The sequence below is a fragment of the Denticeps clupeoides genome, chromosome 9, assembly GCF_900700375.1.
Source record: "Denticeps clupeoides chromosome 9, fDenClu1.1, whole genome shotgun sequence".
Taxonomy (NCBI): domain Eukaryota; kingdom Metazoa; phylum Chordata; class Actinopteri; order Clupeiformes; family Denticipitidae; genus Denticeps; species Denticeps clupeoides.
This window is the reverse complement of record NC_041715.1, coordinates 10,098,470-10,123,473: the sequence shown is the minus strand read 5'-3', so window position 1 is coordinate 10,123,473 and position 25,004 is coordinate 10,098,470. Positions and strand designations below refer to the sequence as shown.

Here is a 25,004-nt window from a genome sequence, read left to right as displayed (position 1 = left end):
TCACAGCATATGCTGGTTTCCTCATCGCTGCCATCCAAGCAGTCACCATCTCCGTCACACTTCCAGGACAAAGGGATGCAGCGCTGATTCCGACACTGGAACTCGTCACTTCGGCAGTGCCGGGGTCTCGTCTCACCTGATGAAGCTTCGGAGACGAATTTCAATTAAAAACATAGAACCTGGTCCAGCACACTCATCTCACGTTGTAAGTTGCTCTGGATAAGGGCGTCTGCCAAATGCCATAAATTTAAATGTAAATCTCATGATATCAGTATCCCAGTGGGTAGGGAATTGGATCCGTCATGGGCAGGTTGCCGGTTCAAATCCCAAAGGTGCCACTGGGGTGCAGTACTAGGCACTGTACTTTTCTCTCACTGGGTGTACGTGTGTGTAGTTATAATATGTAATTCTCACTAATGAACTTAATGCTTTGCTTTAGAAAGCTGATATCTAGCGTCGGCCTTGACGCGGCACAGTTAAAAGGACAACAGTAGATCTCGGCAGCAGCACTTTTATCATCTAGAGAAATGCGGCGTTCGTCCAAAACGCACAGATTAGAGAGGGAGGTCAGCCGGGCCCACCTGAGCAGGTGACATTGTCCTCTTCCAGATGCTGGTTGTCGGCGCAGGCACACACTCTGCCCCCTGGGATGGCCAGGCAGAGTGTACTACAGCCTCCATAATTCACGCTGCAGGCATTGTCACCTAAGAGGCAAAAAACCCCAAAAAACTTGTATCATCAAAGTGTATTTTCATTAAATCGTGTTTTTCTCTTCTTAACCTGATTTTTTTATTATTATTATATATATAGCTTTTGGTAAGAGAAATTTTGACATGAAGCAGGTTCTCCTTGAACTGCACAAGAGGCCAACGTCACTTTGACGCTGTCACAGTGACGTTCCTTGGTCCCTGACCCTCTCAGATGTTCAGAGGGACGTTCTTTTCTCCGACTTGAAGTACGTGCCACATATGCGGTACATTCCACATCACTTACAATCGCACGTCAAGTGAATTATGGGCAACGCCGCTGAAGAAACCCAGTTGACTGTTCCGCCGCTGCAGCAGAATAATTGGAGTTGTGGAAAACGGCAACCATGATCAAGGAGGAGGAAGACGAAAAGAAGAGCCTTTTTTGTCCCCTCTTTCTTTCCTTCCCAAGTCACTGTCACATTTTAGTTGACGCATGGGGATAATTGCAGAGTTTCATTTAGTGAGGGGCTCAGAAGCAGCGCCTGAGCCAATGAGATAAAGTCCCCTCTGCTTTGTGAAAGCCAATCCGCGATACTCGGCGGTGAGGGGGACACAATTAATCTCTCCGGTGACACAAGGTTTTTTGGAAGAATGACCAGGCTGAATTCACCGCAGGACACTGAGGCCCCGGCGCATCAGGCCTGCGGATATGTAGAGCAGAAACCTGCTCGGATGTTTTGCATGTGGCCGGGCATCATCTCTCGGGGGCTCCGTGCATTGTAAACATGCTTTGTAATGCAAAAATAAGATAAAAAAAAAAAAAGGCCAGCGAGGCATACTCTGCGCCGCTCGGTGCCGCGAACGTGGCAAAGTGTTGTGTGCACAGACGGAGGCAGAACCGCGCTGAACCGACAGTGGAACTGTCAGGCCCTCTTTTGATCACCAAAGACCGCGGGCCGCTCTGAGGAAGCTGCTCGAGGTGTGCAGAGAATGAAAAGCTGGTGAGGAGGAAGGTGGCGGGGGGGCGCTCCCTTCTTCTGTCGGCACGGCTGGGTAGCCGGGCGCCCCGCTGGGCGCGGGCCCTCCCCCTCTCTGTTGTGACTGGCGCTTACGAGAGTGGATGACAGTAATCAGCCTGCCCTGCGCCACACATCTGCGCAGAGTTGAAGAGCCTAAACAGAGTTTTACCCCCGCTTCACGGGATTACTGGGACACACCCCACTGCGCGTCAACCGGCGGCACCGCTAACAGTCAGCTCGGCTCTCTCCAACAACATTAGCGGCCTAATTTGTCATTGTAAATCATGACACCACCCAATTACCATTTACCATCAGAGTAATACAGTGTCAGGTATGCTTTCACAATAAATACTCATAATCGGATGTTATATAGTACTATATATATATATATATATATACACACACACACACACACACACACACACACACACACACACACACACACACACACTATACATGTACTATACTATGACATGTAATTTGCAATGCTACGCTATACTGGAGGGGAGTGGAACTTTCTCTTCACTGCATGGAAAATGTGTGTTAATGTCACAGACATAATGCCATCTTAACCCTTTCCAGTTGGGCCCCGTTGGAGCCAACAAGTAGACAGTAGTCAGGATGCAAAACATCCAGCGATGACCAGCTGTACCAGAGCACAGGAATCCACCACAACCACAGGGTGAGTGACCCCTTTTGACCCCAACAACACTACTTACTATAATATAGTACAGCATACTTTAATTTAATGAAACAGGGCTCAAAAACCTGCCACATAAAAGAGCATAGATTGTTGGCGTTTAGTGCTATGTTAATGACACCTGACCCTTTTCTACTGGACCTTTATGCACTTAAAGCTCATTTGCATTTTGATTTCATGCTGAACTTTGCCCAACTGTAAAATACTATGATAAAATTGATAAAACTGATAGTTGAATAATTCCATCCAAACTGAGTGTTGTTAAAAAAAACCTAAAAGTTTAATAAAGACACATATGAAACGATACTAAACCTTTTCATTTACTAATTTTCCACATCACAAATGATTAGCAAATCTGCTGCCAGATGTTCAGTAAAGCTACGCTGCTCTGCCAAAAAAAAGGGAATATTAAAAACAGGAACAGCCATTCTGCTTGGCTAGCAGCTGTGGTACCTTGCTGGGCCTGGGCATCAAACACACAAAGGCCAAAGAGGGGGGGTCTCTCGCTCCTCAGCAGGGTGACGTCACCAGACGTCAGGTCCAGCTGGAAGATGGAGCCGTTCATGTACTCCGTCCAGAAAATGGAATTCCGGTAGTGAGAGATCCCAAAAGGATGGTTCAGCTCCTTGCCATTGTACACCACCTGCAGAAAACAAAGCGAAGGCGTGTGTCAGCACAGCACCCCAGAAAGAGAACAATATTACACTGACAGATCCTACAAAAAGGCTGGGAATATAGCAGACGCCCTTATCCAGAGGGACTTACAATCAGTAGTTACTTGTTGGTGGACACGATGGTAAGGAGTTGGGTTTGAACCTGTGACCTAGTGGTCATTACCCACTTGGCTAAAAACCATCCTCACTTTTCACTTTTCTATCATGACTTTTAGGGTGGTTAATTTAATTTAAAAAATGATTTTTTTGCATGTAATATTCCTATCATGACCTTGAGTTACAGTTTTGTATCATGATAAAAAAGTACATTTTGTCCTTAAAGTACATTTGTATCTGTATTAATATATGCAAGTTCATATACATTATTCTTACAGACATTGACACTTCTGCCAGCCAAAAAAAAAATTACACATTTCCACTCCTTTCACTATAGCAACTCACTATCGCAGTGGTATTGCAAGACAGCACAAGTAACTTCAGGAAAAATCTCTTCAAAATCAATATGTAGATGTTAAAATGTTTTAAGCATTACATATTGCTCTTTTACACAGTTCATTAGTAATCAATCATCTCTCTACATCTGTATTAAACACACCCACCATCCTCCCAGTGCCATTGAGGTAGATCCTCTCTATGTGGTCATAGTAAGCATCACACCAATACATGGTGCTGCTGGCGAGGTCCAGAGTGAGGCCGTTTGGCCACAGCATGTTGGATGTCACAAAAATTCGCCTGTTGGAGCCGTCCATCCATGCTTTCTCGATCTTGCCAATGCTGTCGTTCACCTCGTCCTCCTCCCAGTCGGTCCAGTACATCCAGCTGACACACACAATTGCACAATTATTATTATTACGGAAATTCAGACATTAAATTTTAAATCAAAAAGGCTTATTCTGTCTTCTGACATCCGCAGAGAAACGTCTGCAGGTTTGACCCATCTGAATAATGACTCTCAAAGGTAATTTGCAGTTAAACAGTGGGAGAGACTATTTCAGAGGGCCCAGAGGTGCTAATACAAAGCTCTAGTCTAATTGAATATAACTAATGCCCTTACAACAAGCTGTTTTTCTCAGCCTAAGGGAAATACGTTGATTAAGCAAACAATTGGCTATCCAGCAAGATAAGCAACAGACAAACACTGCCTCAAAATGTTAACCAAGTCCTCATAACAGACCCTGCTCTCCAGACCCTTGTCTCCTTCTGGATTTGTGTATTGTCATTTTCTAGATTCATTGTTAAATATCTTATTCCTGTATTTATGAGACCTGCTACTTAGACCGACGTGTAAAAAAAAAAAGTGACTGGGTCAACATTTTGACATGATCCCCTCTCTGGTAACTGTGCTTAAGGGATTTGATGCCTAGGAGTTCTTCTGCAGGGGTTGCATAATCTGTTTCAGCCTCATCAATGATGGAGTTGGGGCTGCATGTGCAGTACATAAAACAGAATGTGATAAAGGGGTGAATCTGCCCCTCCGTGTTCCTCTGCATGGTCTTCATGACCCCCTGAATAATTCAGCACGCAAACAGGAGGGGTTCCGACTGCCATTCGCAAAAAACTGCGAGGGCTGTCGAGGAAATGATGTGAGGTATAAAATGGAGCGAGATGGGAAAACGAAGGCTGGCTATCAGGCAGCAAGTGAAATATATTGAACATGACGACTTGTTCATGGATCAATAAGAAAGCTGCAGTATGAAATGAGCATCTTAAATGGAAATCTATAAACGTAGAAAAAAGTAGAACTGTCTGTCACTATATGGTCCGTCCCCCTTAAGCTACCACCCCTCTACAGGCTTACTATTGAGCCTCATATTTGATGGATACAGCTAAAGTTCACATGAATATTTGAAATATATTGTTGCTTGATAGTGTATGCTATTGTAGAAATTGGAACCTCTGAATATGCTGCCAAAATAAAAATCTAAATATATATTTATGTATACTTTGACATCAAATGTGCAGCTGAGGCTATCAAGAACACAGAAAGCGGAACAGAACTTCTATTGAATGCAGTTGCATCACAATTTATGATTTTTAGCTTTTGGACTTGGGTTTTGTTAAAATGTTTTAAATGTTTAAAGTGTAATAGTGAGCATGTGGTGAGCAATGTGTCCTAAAATATCTTCTGAAAATTTCATTGTAATATTTATCCACATTTCATAACTTGCACAACATGTTATGAAATGTCCATTCAAATCTCTCCTCCGTAGAATCATTTGAATTATTGTGAATTAATTGTATGTGGCAAGTGCATAAGATCATAAAACACTCCTCAATAATGGGCAACGTCATGCCCTTGGGTGGCATAAACATGTAAATGGAACATGGAGTGTTTTGTATTGCAGTTATGGGTGCGGTCAGAAGGGAAGCCTGGTTGACATTGAGACCCGTGAGCCCTCCCTTTTGCAACTGTCACAGCAGAGTCAGAGTCACAGGGATGAAGCATGGCGCATGCTGCTTCACACGGCCCGGTGTCTCCAGTGGCGGACGTCTCTCCCTCTCAACCTTCCCTCTGCACTGCGTGTGCCTCCGCCGCTTGGTAACGAGTGGGATTCAAAGGCACTCGAGACCCAGATGTATAATCATCTCCGCGCAAACAAAGAGCAGCGCAGAAATATTTCTCATTATTCACTCAAGCAAAACACCCGCATTCAGCACATCTAGCATTATACCGACCATTCACGTTGATTGCATTGTAAAATCATTTATTATTGTCTTTTTTTTTTTATTCAACTTATAATTATGCAAAGCTGAAAGGAGACTGTTTGAACAGAAAGCATAATTACCTAAACTAATGAAACAATGGTGCCATTTCTTCCTCATAATTATAACAAATCCATTAATAAAAGCTTTATCTCAAATGAATTGCAGAATATGTGCACAGACTCCAGCACCTCAAGACCCTTGCAAACTTCCTAAATGGAATTAAATTCCAGAAATTCAAAAACAGGCTTTTTTTTCCCTACCTCTCGACAGCGGGTGAGCAGCCGTTCATTAATAATGTGTACACCCAGAGCCTGGGAGTATTTTTAATAACAGGGAAACGGTTTCCTCATATCTCCTCCAGCCTCTATCTGCAGCTCCCCGGCTCCTCTGGATCCACGAGTTTCCCTCGCACCCAGTGAGGGCGATAATGAGATTGGCCCCAGGCCATCAAACTCACCCCCTTAACAGCCAGCGCCATGGTAGCTCACCGCTAACCCACAAAATCAACTGCTTGTGTACATTTACTATCCGATGAATCGCCTCTGCGACGTCGAGGAGGGCGAACTAACGTCTGTATTCTGACTGTAATGAGGATTCCTTTTCCCGGACAGGTGAGATTATAGTGAGATGAACAATGGGGCGGGCACATTGCTGTTTCTGCCTTATAGTTCTTTCTGTTAAAATCCTAAGCAATTTTTTAATATCACTGCTAAAATGCTATCATATTCTTATCCAGATCAGAGCCAGAAGCTATAACCTATCATGGAGGTCTTTGGGAAGAAATACATGTGTGTCATGGTCCGGTCCGGTAGGGGCTACTCCGGGTCTGGAGTTTGGAGTTTTGTGTTTGTCCTGTGTTCCTGATTGTGTTCACCTTTGTATGATTGTATAAAGCTGCCTTGTTTGTGTCTGTTCACCATTGGGTCATTGTTTGGTGATGTTTCCCTCGTCCTGTCCACCATGTATTAAACCCCTGTTTCGTGACATCGTGCGTATGTGTCCTTCTTCCTCGACATGTCCAGTCATCTTGACACTGTGCCACTGACAATTCTCCTAAGCACCATATAAACACCAGCAGAAAGCACCATCGTGCCATCCAAAACAGGGAAACAGCAGTTTTTATAAACATTAAGAACAGGCAAAACATCAGCAAACAAACCACAAAACTTTGTTATATGAAATACAAATCCTTTCATCTGTAAGTGCTGTACTCTTCCCAGATCTGCATAACATTTGGAGATTTGGATTGAGAGTTGAGATGAATTTTTAGCTGACTTACTTACTTACTTACTTACTTACTCCAGAAAACAAAAGCAGTGCATAGAGAACCTGTACATTTTGTTATCGGGTTCAAAGGTAAGTGTGTTACCCACTAGACATTGTATGTAACATCTGAAGGTTGTACCTATTTAGAGGATCCACCACAATAGCCCTAGGATGGGACATGTCTCCTTCCAGAAGAGTTTTTCTGGTTTCAGAGGCCCTGTCCAGTCTGGCCACACTGATGGTTTTCCTGTATCCGTCATTGGTCCAGTAGAGGTTCTTCCCAATCCAGTCCACCGAAAGGCCCTCCACGTTGTCAAGGTCTACAAGAAAAAAAAGTTAAAGACCATGCTAGTTTTGTGGTAATAAGTGCATTCTTAAGTAGCTGTGTGTGAGCAACACGCTGATTACCATCACTCAGTATCGTTTCCCGGCTGCTTCCGTCAATCTTGTTCCGACCAATCAGAAAACTTGTTGTGTCCGCAAAGTACACATGGCCTGTCTCGGCATGGTAGTCTAAGGCCCTCGGGTTCACCAGGTCCTCGATTGGAACCATGTGCTCACTGCTCGATTTGACATTCATGTCCAGGCCCCGGATGACCCCGGGCCTACCCTTGCCGTAGAACAGGAAGAGGTCGGTCTTCCGTCCTGCAGCAGACGAAAAAAACAACAATAAAAATGAAAAAAAAAAAGTTTTCAGTTATTTTCCTGATTCATCATGAGAAATAATGATCTTTTTGTTGCTTATTTATGGCGAGAATGCGGCTGACTGAATCTCCTGTGATAGATGCAGCAATCAGAACCACTCTTCTCTCTCAGGACAATAATTAGCGTGATGGGGATTCATATATCAGACGCTGACAATGTTATTTTTTTATTGATTGAAGCTTTTGTTGACATTCATTTGATTTAAATGAATGAATCTCCTGTTGTCGGGCCACATGCCGGCAAAATCGAGGTGACAATGATCTGTTGGACGGAAAGGCACGGGACATAAATAACTCGATATGACGGCAGGATGTGAGAGAGCCCAGGGAGGTGCCGCGGTGGGGTCTCTCCACCGCCCCCCCGGAGATACGAGGAGCGAATGTGAGGGGGGGGGTGGTGAGAAAGGAACGTTCGCACACTGTCAGCCACCCCACCCAGGAGACTTAAACCCGCTGTGGGCGAGACCACACAGGCGTCCTTTCCATTTATCATCCCGGGCAGGAAAAAGCCAGGCTACCTCGGAGACAATTAAACACTTGAGACCCAGATATCAAACAACAGGGTGACTGCGGGTGACAGAGCCATTTAGTACAGAGTCTCATTACGCTGGAACAGGGGGAGGAAGGAAAGGGGGTGTCTTTAGAACATCTGGGCGGGGATATAAATCTGACACGTCTCGGGGAAGCGCCGCACTCCTCATTAGCGTCTCAATTCTCCTTCCCCTCTTGGCAGTCAGCCACATAATGCCCATAGATTGGACAGGACCTTGAAGCAGCAGACCCTTACAATGGCATCATGCTCACAATAATTCACACCTATGGCGGTCCAATATCAACAAGTGCTCGTCTTCATCTCTGTCGCGATGCACTCCATCCAGCTGCACTGTCACCCACGCCGCCATCTCAATTACCATTCCACCCTCCCAACCAGCGGAGGTGACAAGAGAACACTGCAGTAGATCATGTAGCAATTTACCGCGCCGCACTTCTGATTCTATTTACGACTGGCGCATCACTAGTCAACGTCTTCATCATGTTTCCTGTTTAAAGTCAGATGGAGACATCAGTCCATCCATTCTCTATACACACTTGTACAGTTCCAGGTCGTGTGGGGGCAGGAGGAACAAACCCCCAGACCGACCACTTGTCAAAAAGGGCCAATTAACTTGACATGTCATGCGCACTGTGATCAAAAAATTGGATTCGCATGCTCACAATCCGAGTAGTGCTGCGGCCTCAAGCCTCCAAGGCCATGGTCTCAAACTGGGTTATTGTAATATTGTACAGTGAGTTTCTGCCATCTTTACATCCCCCGCATGTGGACAAAACCCAAACAAAAATGGAGCACCCAGGAATGGAACCCAAGTCTTGTGAAACAGCTCAGCCCAGATAGGCACATTTCCCTCCCAATTAAGCAGAACACCGCGCTAATCATGATTAATAACACGCTGTTAACTGACGCTTGCAGGACTGTCCGTCGCTTCCCAGACTGAAGCCCGTTCGACAGCGGCAGGTCCGGGATTTGTAGCTCCCTCTGAGCAGGCAGATGTGGAAACAGCCGCCCGGTTTTCCATAGGGGTCGTTCTCACAGGCGTGGCCCTTTACTAAAGAGAGAGAGAGCGAGAGAGAGAGAGACATGTTTTCCCATTGCACAGACTCACAGTTAGCATGTTTGAAAAAAATGCCTGCTCATGCACAACGGTTACCACAGTGAGACAAACTTTCCGCCTTTTCTCATGTGGTTATAGTTTTTGCCTACGCTGGATATTTTAGCTGATCTTGTTAAAGTGTGTTTTTTTTGTTTTTTTTTTTCCTGGAGGTTAAGCTGCACCGGCTGCAAAAGAGGCAAAGTCAGACACACACCCACAAAAAAAAAACATGTACAGTGAAAACATGAACTTTAATTTACCTTTAGGCTGTGTGAGCTTGTGGTAAACGTGTACGACTCTCGAGTTCCCCACACTGGTTAGCGTCTCTGGATCTGTGACGTTAAAACGATGGATGCGTAGGATGTCCACCATGGATCCTTTTGAGTCTTCCGAGTGGGTGGCGTACAAGTAGCTCTCGAACACGGATAATCCATAAAGGTATGAAACCTAAAAACGAAGAGCAGAGTCTGTCCTAAAGCCCCATGAGATACGCTAAATTCAACATAGAACATGCTGGTGCTCCACTTTAAAAAACGACATCCTGCGTAACATTGCAGGATGCTTCGCTGAGCTGAACATCATTTTGAGGTCTGGTGCCGGTGACAGCCTCGCTGATAGACATCTGTGCTTGGTGTAATGTGAATGCTAATGAAGGCCAGAGCCATAACAGCCATGTTTTCCTGTGGAAAGAGCCCAGTGGCAGGTTGTGTAGGGCACAGGAAGTGCAGGTGAACGCTGGTAGAACGGCAGGGTCACACCGAGTGCACGTTCCTCGGGGGACATCCCGCGCCCACCGTACCGACACAGGCCCTGTACCGCGTTTACGGCGGTGACACTCTCCACCCCCAGTGGAGGCGGACAGGGACTGGTGAACCTTGTTGACGGGAAACGCACAGACAAATCCGCTGGGCTTTGGTCTCACTGGCGGATGGGGAAACCACGTCGAAAACAGGAGCAGGCAACCAGACAGACAGCGACCAAGGAAAAGAGCGGAAAAACCACAACTAACATAGCCTTTCAAGGATGTGTCTGAATTTTCACTCTGTGTCAAAGGACAAAAAAATATCCCAAAACATTATTATAGTTAGATATTACTAATTTATTTGTATTTTTCTAATGCCTCAACATACTCTATTAGGCTCTGTCTTTATGCTTCAAAATCCTTTTGGTTTGCCCCTCATGTACTGAGCAACTATAAATAACACCCCTAATGCTCATCATACCCTTAATCTGCCCCTGACAGCCATCTATTTTTTTTTTTTTTTGTTTAAACCTGGCCAAAAGTGTTTGTACTGCCATAAGAATTTCACTATCAGATTATCCTACCTCTATGAATGAGAAGAGGCAAACCCAAACCTCCAAAGAAGCCAAGTTTCCACTGACCTGAGGGCTCAGTGGGAGCCACATGCCTGCTACACAAAACTAACATGGCCACACATGAACACATCTGTTTAGCGATTCTACAAGCCTTGAGGGTGTATTTCAATATGCAAAGGCAGCTCACTCAGCACCGGCAACAGATTATTATTTTTTTTTTTAGCTTTTTTCAAACACAGCTATAGTTCAAACTAGGGAACTGACACTGGGAACTGTAAAGAAGCCAGCAAACACTCTTACACTCAGTCCATGTGCAATTGATACCTTATGCTGAAGTTGAGAATCAGTATATGAATTGGCTCTAGGTTCCAGACCAGCAAAGTTAAACAACCACGGCAGAGTTGGTTTTGCAACACCAGCACCCTTTTGAAGTAAAAAAATGTGAGCGTGAGGTCAGCCGAAGCTGCAACATCCACGGATGTCAACGCTCGTGAAAAAGAGAAGACAAGGAATGGGAAGGCAGGGAGGCAGGACAGGAGAACAGACAAGGAATGGAACAACCTTACATTGAGTCGAGGTGAGTAGAGCCGGGTCTTTGAATCGCGAGAAGGCATTCAATGACTGAGCAACGGGAGGCGGCCATCTTGTCCTTTTATAGGAGTCGCGTCACCCCGTTTCAACGGCGCAGCATAATCGCGTGACAATTTGCAAGCTCGATGCCAGGTAGCATGCAATCATGTTGTGACAGTGTCCATAATATCCTAAAGACTAATGAACTGTAATACCAGTTCTAACGAACTATTATTGGGGAGCGTCGGCCAGCTCATTACTGTCTGCTCCGCAGCGGGCTCGTCTTGTCAGTCCGAGCCCTAAGTGAATGTGGAAGCTCGACTCCGACTCCAGACTGGGTTTTTGGACCTGGCTGTGGTTTTGGTTTATTATAAAGGACACAGAGTGCTTGCACCGCTCTCACGCGCTTCTTTCTTTTCCTACCCACAATTCTTTGTTTTAACCCTAGCACGTAACATGGGTCACACGTCATTTTGGACCATTACACTTTACAGAGCAAAATACAGCAAGATTTTGTTACTTTTCATTGAAAGAATCTGTCAAAAGCTATTCAAGTTTAAAATGTCTTGTTTTGTAGGATGTTGGATATGACAGATCACCAACATACCAGACAAGTATAGAGCAAAAGCCTCACTTGCCATGGAAATGAAATGCGTTAGCGTCTCTTGTGCAGTGCATTGTGGGCTCACGCTGATGAGCACCATTAAGCCAAGAACACCTGTACTCGTACAATAAGCCCTGGCTTTTTTCCCTGGTCCCTTTAGCCTCCTCATACAATTAAGAGAGACACAGGGTTATTCTGCAGAGGACTACTTTTGAATAATAATAATCCCTCATTATCAGTCTCATAAGTGCACTTGAGGAAAAAAATATATTCTAATGGTGAGTCCTTTTAGTGCAACCTCATCCAGAGTCGGTGTATTCATTAGGACTAATTAGTCACCGACCAGTCCTGTGAAATTGGGACACCAAAAAAAAACACACACATTTCATTTTATCTGGTTACTGGGCTCTAATTAACCCTTAGCACCTTAGACAGACAATGTCTGTTCTCTTTAGCTTCCGCACAGTTGTCCAAAAATGAGTTTCAGGAACTTTACCCAAGATAATATTCACAGCAGCAATCATTGCACGGTGGTGGTTTTGTCTCCAATGAGCATGTGAGTATGAGCAGGGCTGAGCCTGTCGGTTCAATCAGGCCTGCATTGTGATATCTGGCACTCACCTTGGTCCCCTGGATGATAGTGTGCCTGTTCCTTCCATTGTAATCCACAACCTCAATATAATCCAGATAGGCGTCGGCCCAGTACACTAGTTTCTGCACCAGATCCAGCGCCAGCCCTGTTGGCTGCTCCACTTTGTAATCCACAAGCCTGGTCCTGTTGGTGCCGTCCATGTTGCTGCGTTCCACCTTCCCCATGTTTCCGTAATCGGTGAAGAAGAGCGTGCTGGAAGACGGGGCGAGATTTACACACAAATCAAGCAGGAACATGTGGAAAATAATGGTCATCTTAAGATCAGAACATAGACATCCAGACTGGGACTTTGCTCCAACCAGCCACTTAGCTTGTGTAGTGAACAAAATTCCAGACTGGCTGTTTGCGTCCTGGTCTCAAAATGTCCAATATCCAGGGTTAGAATTTTCACATTCAATTATTTCCTCGTACATGATATTTGTAACGATGCACTGGCCAGTTTCCAATTGCACCTTTCCAAGCTTTTAACAATTGAACAAACACTGCCGGGTTATGGTAATAAATCAGAACAGCAATTTGTCCTCCTGAAATGCATTATGAAGTGGAAGCCATTTTCGGTGTATCAATAATGCATTTTTATTCTGCCCTAAAAATGCTTCAAATTGAATTAAGGAAAATTGAACACTTAAACTCTAAACTTAAGTAATATAGATTTGCAGTTGTCATTCAGACATCACATTATTAGAATTATTAAAATATTTTACAGATGTTTTATCCTTCCTTTGGTTGAAAATATGTGTTCACCAAAATCACTACAAGTAGTAAGACCTTGATGAGATTTGATCAGGTTTGCAGGAAAAATCTAGTCAAACCATAGAAAAGCACCCAGATTCCTACATTCACAACACACCATATTGCCAACAGGAGGTCTGCACAGCCGAGTTTACAACTTCCGAATCCAAAGAGTCAGAGATTACAAACCAGAATTTAATTAGCACCATGAGAACTACCCCTGCCTTTCAAAGGGCCCTAATTTCTCTGGAGAAATATATGTGATGCACAAAGGCGATGACGAACTTTATCATGTTAAACAGCATTTCTTGCTGAGAAACTGCTGTTTTTATTGTATTTTACTTTTCCAGACTTTCTCACATGCCCTCTCTCCGCTCAAGGACTTCTGAAAAGCTCTTTTGAAACCAAAACCACGGAGTGCATGAAATGACCCTTGACAGTTCTGAGCTCGACTGAAACATTAGAAACAGAAGCTCTGGCTACCGCTGCCCACCTACAGCCTCCTACACCTCCACCACCCTGCCAAAACCAACGACAAATTAATCATGAAAAGAGCGAGGGTGAGAAGAAACAGTAATTGGAAGTGAACATGATGGGCTGAATTTTGATGAACTGCCTGTAATATCCACTCCACTACCAATCAAACACCAAAAGAACTGAACCAGCTTCTCTGCCAATCACTTGGACACACAAGCTAATGCCCTCTCCAAGACCTCTGGACCAGCAAGCGAGAATGTTGGACTGGTGGGGCAGAACACACGAGGAATCCTCGTAGCGGAACATTATGTAAGCACAACAAGAGCAGTGAGTGAACGCAGGACCTTCAGCAAGGTTATGCAATCACACACAACTTTTGTAAAGCAAGTACAGTGCTGTCCTGCAGGTGATTAATCAAGTTCAATACCAGTCAAAGTTCAATACCAGTTGAACCAAGATTAATCAAGTTCAATACCAATCAAATCACCATTGGTTATGGAGACTATGATGGAATATGTTAGATGAATAAGTTTCTTCAGAGCTTGATTTCAAGCATTGTGATTGGTGAACTGGTAACAATGACATTTGTGAACATTGTTATATAGTACTTCAAAACTAAATTGTAGTAGATAATTAGAAAACAATTAGCATAAAGATGTAATAACCATATCAAAACCCCAATGTATTCTAATAAGCCTTTTTTCAGAATTAATTTCTAGTTGCTTCATACACATTTTGCCTTTTCCTAACCCATCTTTATTGCAGTAGGAGTATTGCACTATGCTGGAACCTCTACAATCAGACACATGATTATCTCGCTGATGAAGACAGAATGCCTCTACTGCTGGCTGGAGGTGACTGCATACACCAGTTCCTGTCAGGGCAGGAAGGTAGGCGGTGAGTTTAGTGTACCAGGGGCCTTGAAAAGTGAATGAAGTTGGTTCTCGAGCCTGGATTTCTATGCTGCAGCTGCTCTTGCTCTCTAATTGGTCAGACATGGTTACAGATGTTTGTGTGAGGGAGGCTGAGAGAGCAGGAGAGGTCTGTCAGCCCAAAGCAATGGAGTGAAAACAAAAGAAATGTCGAATTTTTTGCAGCTGCAGCCCAGCACGAGGCCTGCTGTTCATGGGAGCATTTAGGCTCTGAATGCACCCCCTCTAACTAAAGGAGGAAAAAAATTATAATATTGCTGCTCAACATTGTTCTCTAATTTGAACAAGATATCCCAAGACAAAAAAAAATCGAATAAATAATTTAATAATATTTTATAACAAGCAGGTGTTTGATTATCTGTGTTCAATCTGTTTATTCAAGAGCAGGGACAAAAAAGCCAAGTTTTAGTTGATTTCTTAAGCTCCCAGACCTACTCACATCCACTTGATTTTTTAGACAACTTCAGTTTCGTTTCAACGAGACAAAAATAATGAAAGGCTCAATAATTAAATTTTTTAATCTTCATTATTTTCACAAATATATTTCTGTAATTGCTTCTCCAAATATACTCATAGCACATTGATTTCATCAGCATAGGTCAATGGTGTTAATTATCACAAAGCAAAATTGCTTTCTTTAATATTATGATATTATAATTCAGCAGTCCTACACCCGAAATAGAACTGAAAGATTTAGTTTTTGCTGACCATCCACTAATATCTCATATTATCTCAAGGTCACTTTAGCTCACACTAAAAAATATGAACAAAAACATAACAGCAGTGATGGACCCATAATTGGAAGGTTGGTGGTTCGAATCCCGAACCACCAAGTTGCCACTGAGCAAAGTACAATCCCCACACACTGCTCCCCGGCGCCTGTCATGAAAGTGAAGTGATTGTCATTGTGATACACTGTAGCACAGCACACGGTGACAGAAAAAACTTGTCCTTTGCTTTTAACCCTTGTTGAGCAGTGGGGACCCATGACAGGCGCCCAGGGAGCAATGTGTGGGGACGGTGCTTTGCTCAGTGGCACCTTGGCCGATCGGGATTCGATTTGGCAACCTTCTGATTACGGGGCCGCTTCCATAACCGCTCGGCCACCACTGCTCCTCTATGGCTGCTCACCATGAGTGAAATGTTTCGTTGTGTGCACTGTGTGCTGTGCTGCAGTGTTTCACAATGACAATCACTTCACTTTCTTCCACATGAAAGAGAACAATGCTCAACAGAAAATAAAAGTTTTGGTGGGGAATAGTTGGATTATCAGTGAACAGAGACAGTCTATGCCATCTCAGGGTGCTTTTAGCCTGGGAAGCTCAGCTGAAGCGTCTTAATGTGTGTCATTCTGTTTCCATGAGGGCACTGTCTGCCAAGACAAGAGCTCACAAACTCCAGAAAAACAATGCAGACAGAGAAAACACATCCAATGCCAGGCAGGTTTATTTAATTTTAGACATCTGCAATTGTTAATGGACCTTGTTGAGTCTGGGTCTAAACCTGTGGATTACTGAGGCGAAGGAAAAAGGAGCACCTCGTTCAAATGTCCGTGCCATCGCCTGCCACTGGGATTTAATGGGACAAGTTCAACATGGAGACCAGAATCTAAGGTCAAAATGTAAGCACATATATCCTGGTAGGTACCAGAAATGATTAACATAATCCTTCTGCCATTCTCACCCCCCAAGCTGCTCTTCAGCTCGCTAGTCTTTCAGAGCCCTTCACCATCTTTCTTTGCAGTCAAAGTCCTGCAAAAATGAGAATTCTGCAGGGGCACTCTAGACACAAGGTTGCAAGATAAATGGCTGAATACTAATGATGGTACAGACTCTAGGAGCTGTCTGGAGCGGCGGCTGCAGTGCAAATTACACAGCCAGACACGCCTGGGATGTAAGAGCAAATATTTAGTTGAACATTTGAGCACATTTTATGAATGTTTGAAAACCTTGCAAAACATGCCTTTCCTGAAGCCTAAGCATCTTAAATGATGATTGATTAGCATTACCGCAGTGTGCAATTGGCCCGTACGATAGCGCTAGCGAAAGATACTCACCCCATTAGCGGATCCACGGCAATCGCTTTGGGGTTCACCAGGTCAAGGTTTATTATTGTGATGCACGTCTCCCCATCAGCACTGCAGACAAATATCCTGTCGCTCACTCTATCCACAAAGTAGAAGTTTCCAGTGAGCCAGTCGATTGCCATTTGCTCAATATCTACAGAGGAAAAACAGGGGAAAAGACTCACGATATAAAAAAAATGTTTCCCATTACCCACATTTTATAAATTTGATCTCAATTGATGCCATTTCTCTATTTAATACTTATACATTTCCTTAATGATGGGAACACTTTGAGAACCACTGGATTCAGTTGATGTTCATGCATTGCGTACACAATCATGGCTTTGTAAAGCTGAGTTGATTTGTAATGTTGAGGGATTATGTTCTTCCCTGTTTACAACATTGGATGTGTCTTACAGAAAAGTCACAAAAGAAAATGCATCCTCTTTTATTTACACAACACAATTACGGTTACCAAAAATAAACCCGTATTGCAATAATTGCAAACCAAAAATTACTAACCGAATCCTTGCTGTCATGTAAAAAAAAAAAACAAGAACCTGGCTGCCAACCCTAACCAACCCTAATATGGTTACTCAACAACCTTGGTTACTGTGGTTACCAAACCACTGGTTGCCAAGGTTACAAAGAAAAATCCTGAATCTTTACTTTCATACATTTTGTTATGTCCGGATGTTGTCAGGCCGTATGTTTCCACCTTTGTGTGTATGTCTCTCTCTCTCTGTTTTTGTGTGTCTTTGTCTTTTAGGTTGCTGTAGTGGGAGGAGTTTCCTGCCTACCGGCTCCGCCTGCTGCTGAGTGATTGGCTGCCACAAGTTTTAAAAGGAGACCTCCGACTGTCTTCGTCAGGTCTGCTAGAGATCTTGCCCTGTGGTTTGGTTGTGTAGTTTTGATTAGGTTGCTCTGTGTAGAATTTGTTGCCCCTCCCTCCCTTTGTTAGGCCTCTGTAGTGTGTGTGTTTATTTGTGGTGAATGTCTTGTTGGTTACTTGTATAGCCTCACAGTAAGTTCATTTTTGTACTGTTTGTTAGCCTTTGTGAGTCTCTCTACATGTCACGTTCCTCTACACCCCTAGACGAGGATGTGACAATATAAACTCTGTCATTCCATTAGGTTTCCAGAAATTATCTGAATTGGTAATGTTAAATTACAGCTGCCAAACCCCACTTACTATCATTGTGTCTCTGAGCTAGACACTAGAACGTGGAATGGCCAGTGGTGTAAATTCTTCATGTGTGTGAGGCCTGATAGGGTGGTAGTAGCCTAGTGGGTAACACACTCGCCTATGAACCAGAAGACCCAGGTTCGAATCCCACTTACTACCATTGTGTCCCTGAGCAAGACACTTAACCCTAAATTGCTCCAGGGAGACTGTCCCTGTAACTACTGATTGTAAGTCGCTCTGGATAAGGGCGTCTGATAAATGCTGTAAATGTAAATGTAAATAAAGCATGAGCATGAACACTAGAAAAAGGCACTGGTACATTTAGAATTCACGACCATGAAAGAAAATCATAGCATACTCAGTAAAATTTTCTAAACATGTCAATGGTCTGCACTACACCAATGGACATGTGTAATAATTTTAATCAAAAGGCGGCAAAAGTTATTTTATTTTTATTTTTCACAGAGAATTAATTCGATGATTCAAAATGTCCTTGCTGCAGCAATGGGCAATTTATGATCCATTGGTCAGTCTTTGTTAGAAGCATGCTTCTCTATTGGTGTTTAAGCCCGCTGCCACCATAACTGTCATGCTCTGGTGACTTACTCTGCAGGCTTTGTGCTGTCTTGATTTCCCGGTCTCCCCAAAGGCCACTAAGTTTCTTCAGCCGCGCACATCGCAGCCGCCCGCTCGACTCGGTGGATGTGACCCAGCACACTGATTCCTGGTTGGCGTTTAAATCCAAGCTGAGAGTCCCATTTGTGTCCAGACGCCGGAGAGTTTGAAGAGTGGACCCGTTTATGTGTGTGACCATAATATTGTCTGAGCTTCCTATCAGGAGCACTGCAGGACTCTCGCCAGGCACTGAGGGGGAGGAATGAGAAATCATTATAACTTCTGGAAACAACCAAAACTCCAGCATGAATAATACCCTAATTCAGCGGCGGTAAATATGCAAGTAATACAAAAATTCCATAAAATATTAAACATATAGGCTCTATATGCAGGCTTAAAAACTATTTATTGTGAGTTGTGGAACTAAATAATAATCCCAACAAACCATTAGAGAAGAAGCTTGAGTCAATATAAGATTTTTAAATCAACACTTTCTACATGAATGGTCTTGTTTTAGTCAGGAAAGAGAATAATATTCTAATATTAATTATTTGTCCTAACCTCTTAGCATGTAAACACAGTCTGTGTGCATAAAATGTACAATGCTAAATCATTTAAACAGTACCAGTTCTAGATTTAGCACATTTTAGCTGTTTAGATAGAAACAGGGCTCTAAATGGCAAAGCATTTGGAGAAAAAAAAATGCACATACTTATTTGTAAGATATTTGCTAAGGCTTGAGAGAAAATGAAACCAACTGCCGTATTTTGAGGTAGCTACTGAGTAATTCTGTATTTCAGACAACAATGTTTTTGGGATTAAAGTTTTCTTGACAGGAAAAGATCTGTTCCTGACACCTCATCCAAAGCAGATGCCATAATTCATCCAGAAGAAAAGTTCAATGGTGGGCTAGGACCCTAGCAAAGGCAATCCATCAAGTTGTCCCTCTCTACAATACCACTGCTCGTTTTCATTGGCTGACAAGGCATATGCATTCAAATGTCAAAAACGGGAAAAAAGGTGTATTTATACAGTTTCCCCCCTCTCTGTAAATAATTCATATACTCATATAAAAAGCACCGGGTACAATATGATTAAAAAACAGATGCAAAACTATACAGTTATTCAAATTCCCATGAGACACATCATGCATCCAGCAAGCTAGAAACACTGACCCCAAACATTCAGTGCAGGAAATGCACACAGGACGTATAACTTTCTCAAAGAGTGGAATAACACAATAAATAAGCACAATTAATGAATGACAGTGCAATGCTGGCATGTTTTAAAGGTAATAAAGCACATCACAGCGCACCCTCATTAGCACTGGGACACATAGTAGCGATGCCTTTCTCCGTGCATTCGAAGACTTTCTGAATAAATAAATCAATAATACAAAACAATCCGATTAAACATGTGCACATTTAATGGCTTTTCATCATCTGCCAGTCTTTATCCGATGGCTAGGGAGTGAGGAATCTGTTTAAATTTATATGCATGAGGTTCTACAACTAATGGAAACCCCATAGTTACCTCTGCGCCGCAACCTCTTTCTGCTAAATTAATATTAATGTAGGTGAGCATGGGGTTCAGTTAAGTTTATGGGTAATGATATTCAGTTTATTCCTAGTAGGAAACCAGTCACATTGATTAAAAGCAAGGCTGGTGTTACTTGCATCAGCAAGGTGTGCTGCGCCTTGAGCTGTTTTCCGCGGCGCGCACTGTCCCTCACGTCCCATTCAATTTATAATACGTATGCAGCCGACCCGTGGTGCAGAGGACCAATTAAAATACAAGGGCATGTGATGTCTTTATGTCAAAAATAAAGAAGAAAACACCTTCAAATGACGCCGACTTTCAAGGAACCGACTGAGGGAGTTGGGTAACAAGTGCACTTTCCTTGAAGCAGTTCATGTCGCCAGGACACGACAGGAACTCCACTGGCTAGAATTTCAATGACATGTAAATGTCCCCCACTTCTCATCGTGCCTGGGACACACCTTGGAACTATATCTTCATGTACGATTTTTTATGGTGCAATTAAAGACCCTTGTTCCACATTCATATGAAAAAAATGACAAGAATTTGTCCCAAAATTGCGGCCCATGCCTTGAAAGCCCTATTACAACGGGCACAGATTTTCAGGATAAACTTGATTGGATTTCTCACTGCGGGAGATGAGCAGCTACAGGCTGTTACCATTAGGCGGGCAATCATTGAGAGGCGCTGATAAAGTTAGGGAATGGCTGTCCTTCAGGGTTGCCTGGCTGTAAAACTCATGCTTTGCCTAATCCCCGGTGTCTTTGCTTATCTCACTCACGGGCAATTCAGGTTCCCACGCCACTAAGCAATCCTGCTGCAATGCAGCAGATTTCGCCGAAATCTGGATTTAGACCGTTATTAAAAGGTAGCTCATGTATACAGTTCAGGACAAAAGTTTGGACACAACCTGGCCTCCACAGTCACCGGACCTGAACCCAATCGAGATGGTTTGGGGTGAGCTGGACCCCAACAAGTGCTAAACACCTCTGGGAACTCCTTCAAGACTGTTGGAAAACCATTTCAGGTGACGACCTCTTAAAGCTCATCGAGAGAATGCCAAGAGTGTGCAAAGCAGTAATCATAGCAAAGAAACTAGAATATAAAACATGTTTTCAGTTATTTCACCTTTTTTTGTTAAGTACATAACTCCACATGTGTTCAGTCATAGATGTGATGCCTTCAGTGAGAATCTACTAATGTAAATGGTCATGAAAATAAAGAAAACACATTGAATGAGAAGGTGTGTCCAAACTTTTGGCCTGTACTGAACATTTAACTTTAAACCAAAGAAAAATTAATTACTGAAATGATTAATTAGTGAATTGTGAATAAATGAAAATAAATATATAAAAGCTTTGCATGTGAATCAGCTAGTCCTATCATTCCACTCTGTACCACCAGAGGTAAGATCATGCTGAAGGTCCAATTCCTGGCAATTAACAACTAATTTCAGTGTATGTCTCCATTCATCCGTAGAATGCTTCAGAGGATACGTAGACCGCCTGAAAAGGGTCCTTCAAATGCTGCCCATATCATCGGATGACTTCTGCACAAGAAATATAAAAAGATGAAAAGTCTTTAAGACTGAGGTATACAATGGACTATGAGCCACCCAGAGAATGGACCACTACAACGTCTCTGTTATTGACTATGCGTAAAGTTGTCATTAGTTTGAGCAAAGTGATGTAGGGAGGAATCCATGGTAACCACAATTAAAATAAAGGCTGCCATCATTTATTTTTGCCAGTTTTACTTCTGACTGCAGAGTAAAGCAGCCTAGTTAGGTTAATATGGACTATGATAGACATATTGAAAAATTGTATAAAATTATAAAAGCTTAAAGTAGACTTTTTATTTAAGATATACAGGGTGGGCCATTTAAATTGATACAATTTAATAAAATGGGAATGGTTGGTGATATTAACGTCCTGTTTGTGGCACATTAGTATATGTGAGGGGGCAAACTTTTCAAGATGGGTGGTGACCATGGGTGGTGACCATTTTGAAGTCGGCCATTGGATCCAACTTTTGTTTTTTTCAAAAGGAAGAGGGTCATGTGACACATCAAATTTTGATGTGTTATTTACAAGTTTCTGACCACTTATAAAATGTGTTCAATGTCACAACCATTCCCATTTTATTAAGGTGTATCCATATAAATGGCCCACCCTGTAGGTTTGTTTAAAGATAATTTTAAGGCATTAACTGTCTACAAGGCATCTATGTTTTATCTTATTCACTGAAATACTGTATGATGCACAAGAAAAATGGTTACAAAGTGCATTCATTTCAGGTGTCATTTTATCAAGGCTGTAACATTTAAGTCACACCATGCTGTTTCAGATAAACAGTAGGTCAGTTCTCAGCATATTCATCTTGCTGCCTATGTTCTGACACGTAAGGTGATTTCCTAGCGTGTAGACTACTTAAAATAAAACCCGCTGAAAGAAAAAAAACAAGTAGCCACTGGTTGTATGCATAAATATGGGGAGGAATTATGCAGATGTTGTGTTATTAATTCATCACGCTCTTACCATGTTTGGCTTTGCAGGATGTTCTGTCAGCCTGCAGGGCGTACCCATCTGTGCAGCTGCATCTATACGAGCCGTAGGTGTTCATGCAGGCCTGGCTGCAGGATCCGTACACGGCGCATTCATCATGGTCTGCGCGGGGGGAAAGGAAGGAAGAGTTATTTGACAAATTAGGTGTGCTCAAACCTGACCCAAATACATAAAGCCCTACTTAATGTGGCCCCCGTGCGGAGCCCTCCGAGCACTGGCACCTCACACCCACCCAGCCCCGGTTTCACCCTCAGGGGCTCGGCGCCTTTTAAGGCCTCTGGCGTTCCGTCAGCGCTGCCTCCATGGCTGGCGATTAGCAGCAGGAAATGTTTTAACACGTTAAAAAAAATAATAAAATAACGATTAACATCATTTCGGAGGCTGATTTAGCCAAACCAAATTGTAGAGGAATGGCGTCTGAAAGGTGAACATTTCACCAACCAGCAAAAACTACACGCCAGGGAAATAAGCCGCCCTGACATCGTACAAATGAGACACCGCATAAATTGAGCGAAGACCCCCCGAAAACACCCTCCAGCACCTAGGGAGGGAGTCGGTGCTGCGTGTCAGGTTGCCGGGGCCGGGAGTGAGGTGAGAGAGAGGACACCCTGGGGACCGGAGGCTCTCATTGGCAGCTTTGGGCGACTCATCCATTTCACGTACCTCTGCAGCTCTTGCCGTCGTCTCCCACCTCGAAGCCGTCGGCGCAGAAGCAGAACGTCCCGTTCCTGGTCATGATGCAGCCGTAGCGGCAGTGCAGCTCGTGGCAGGCGGACAGGAGCTCTGGGTGGGGTAGAGGAACACAGGTTTTCATCTGACTCGCTACCATTTATGGTCGCACCTCAGTCTCTCTCTCTTTCTCGGGCGTCGGCTCTGGCGGGCTGCAGGCAAGGACCAGGAAAACGGTGGACAAGGACAAGAAACACCTGAGCGCTTGAAGGGGGAAATGCTGATAAAACGAATCACGTCAGCCTAGGACAACTGCAGAATGCAAAACAGAACGGAGAGATCTTATTAGTCTGTTAAGGATTTTTTCATCAAATAACCCATTTGTGGCCACATTTAATCAGAGTGAAAACCAAATTACTGCCCGTGATAAAGAGTTTTTTTTTTTCTTGATTCAGCATGACTTTTGGTAATTTACAAAGTAAACTTGCTCATTTCGATAAAAAAAGAGAAGAGAATTCCACAGCCTCTAAAAGGTGTATTGTTGGAAACAGTCTCTTTAAATGATCTCATCAGTGTAAAAAAATGACTTCCATCCAATAAGAAAGGCATATGAAACGAGGAAAAAAGGTGGTGGTCCACTGTGACCCGGCCAGAAAAGCTTAAGTGCTGCTAACATCCCTTTCGCTCCCCCAGTGGCAGCATTTCATGCCCAAATCGCCGGCCTGTCTTACAACGCTGCGGTAAACGTCGGTGAACCGCGCGGCCACAATTACGCCCCCCCACAACAAAGGAACCCATCAGCGCTCCTCTCGCCGTGGCCCTTTTTTTTGGCAGTTCTGATGGTCGTCCAATGGCTCGTTTTATGAAACAAGAGAGGCGACTGAATTGCGATTGTTCCGATGTGTTCCGTGGTGCCTTGTTGGAGGAACAAAGCTGGGGCCGTTTCAGACAACGTTGGAATGAAAGGAGCTGTAGAACGTATAAGCAGACGGAAAAAAATGGCGTATGCTATAATCTGCTGATAAGCAGCTATTATACGTTAATTACTGTCAGCCATGACGCTCGCCCTGCTACATCCCTCGTTCCTGTTTTCCCTCGGTGTTGAGATTGCACTGGATGAAGAAGAAGCTGCTCTTTTAAAAAAAACTCCCAGTTAAAACTATTCATCAGCTGCCTACGACCAGGGAAGTCAAACGTGTATTTCCCCCTCCCCCATCCTTTCCCTCTTCACTCCACCTAAGTGAAATCCTTTCCTGAAGACCTCACTGGTCAGATAAAGGCTGCCACAGCCACACAGTCATGGAGGATTTATAGATCTGGTGGAAGTTCATTTTTCATGACTTGTCTGTGCAGTGGGCTTGCTGACACGCTCCGATAAAGTGGCTTGTTTGAACGTTGGCAGGCGTGACGTCCGAGATATCTGGGGGGCTGTAGGAGTCCGGCGCATTAAGTGATACAGATAAAGATAAGGAGAAATGCCATTACGAGGCTTTTTGGCTTAAGACCTATAGACCATCCGTCTATTTACTGCATTCGTGACTGCATAAAATATCATTTCAAATAATAAGATGTCTGTTGTGCTGAATTCCAAGAAAGAATGTAAAGACCTTCCCAGTAACACAAAACCGTCATGCTTGCTATAATAATGCTTGATTAACAGTGCATAATGCGTCAT

At 43.5% G+C, this 25,004-nt stretch overlaps 1 protein-coding gene across 1 annotated transcript in view; it reads right to left on the bottom strand.

Moving 5' to 3' along the window:
* Window positions 1-25,004, bottom strand: part of LOC114796641 (low-density lipoprotein receptor-related protein 1B-like) — a 236,072-nt gene that overhangs the window by 108,750 nt on the left and 102,318 nt on the right. The window contains exons 4-16 of the mRNA XM_028991025.1: window positions 23,324-23,443; window positions 22,634-22,762; window positions 18,549-18,806; window positions 16,748-16,910; window positions 12,520-12,742; window positions 9,668-9,854; window positions 9,219-9,362; window positions 7,463-7,699; window positions 7,194-7,374; window positions 3,682-3,901; window positions 2,862-3,051; window positions 582-704; window positions 5-145 (exon numbers count right to left, since the gene is read on the bottom strand). Coding sequence (XP_028846858.1) covers window positions 5-145; window positions 582-704; window positions 2,862-3,051; window positions 3,682-3,901; window positions 7,194-7,374; window positions 7,463-7,699; window positions 9,219-9,362; window positions 9,668-9,854; window positions 12,520-12,742; window positions 16,748-16,910; window positions 18,549-18,806; window positions 22,634-22,762; window positions 23,324-23,443 — 2,316 coding nt within the window. The remainder of the gene's footprint in view (window positions 1-4; window positions 146-581; window positions 705-2,861; window positions 3,052-3,681; window positions 3,902-7,193; window positions 7,375-7,462; window positions 7,700-9,218; window positions 9,363-9,667; window positions 9,855-12,519; window positions 12,743-16,747; window positions 16,911-18,548; window positions 18,807-22,633; window positions 22,763-23,323; window positions 23,444-25,004) is intronic.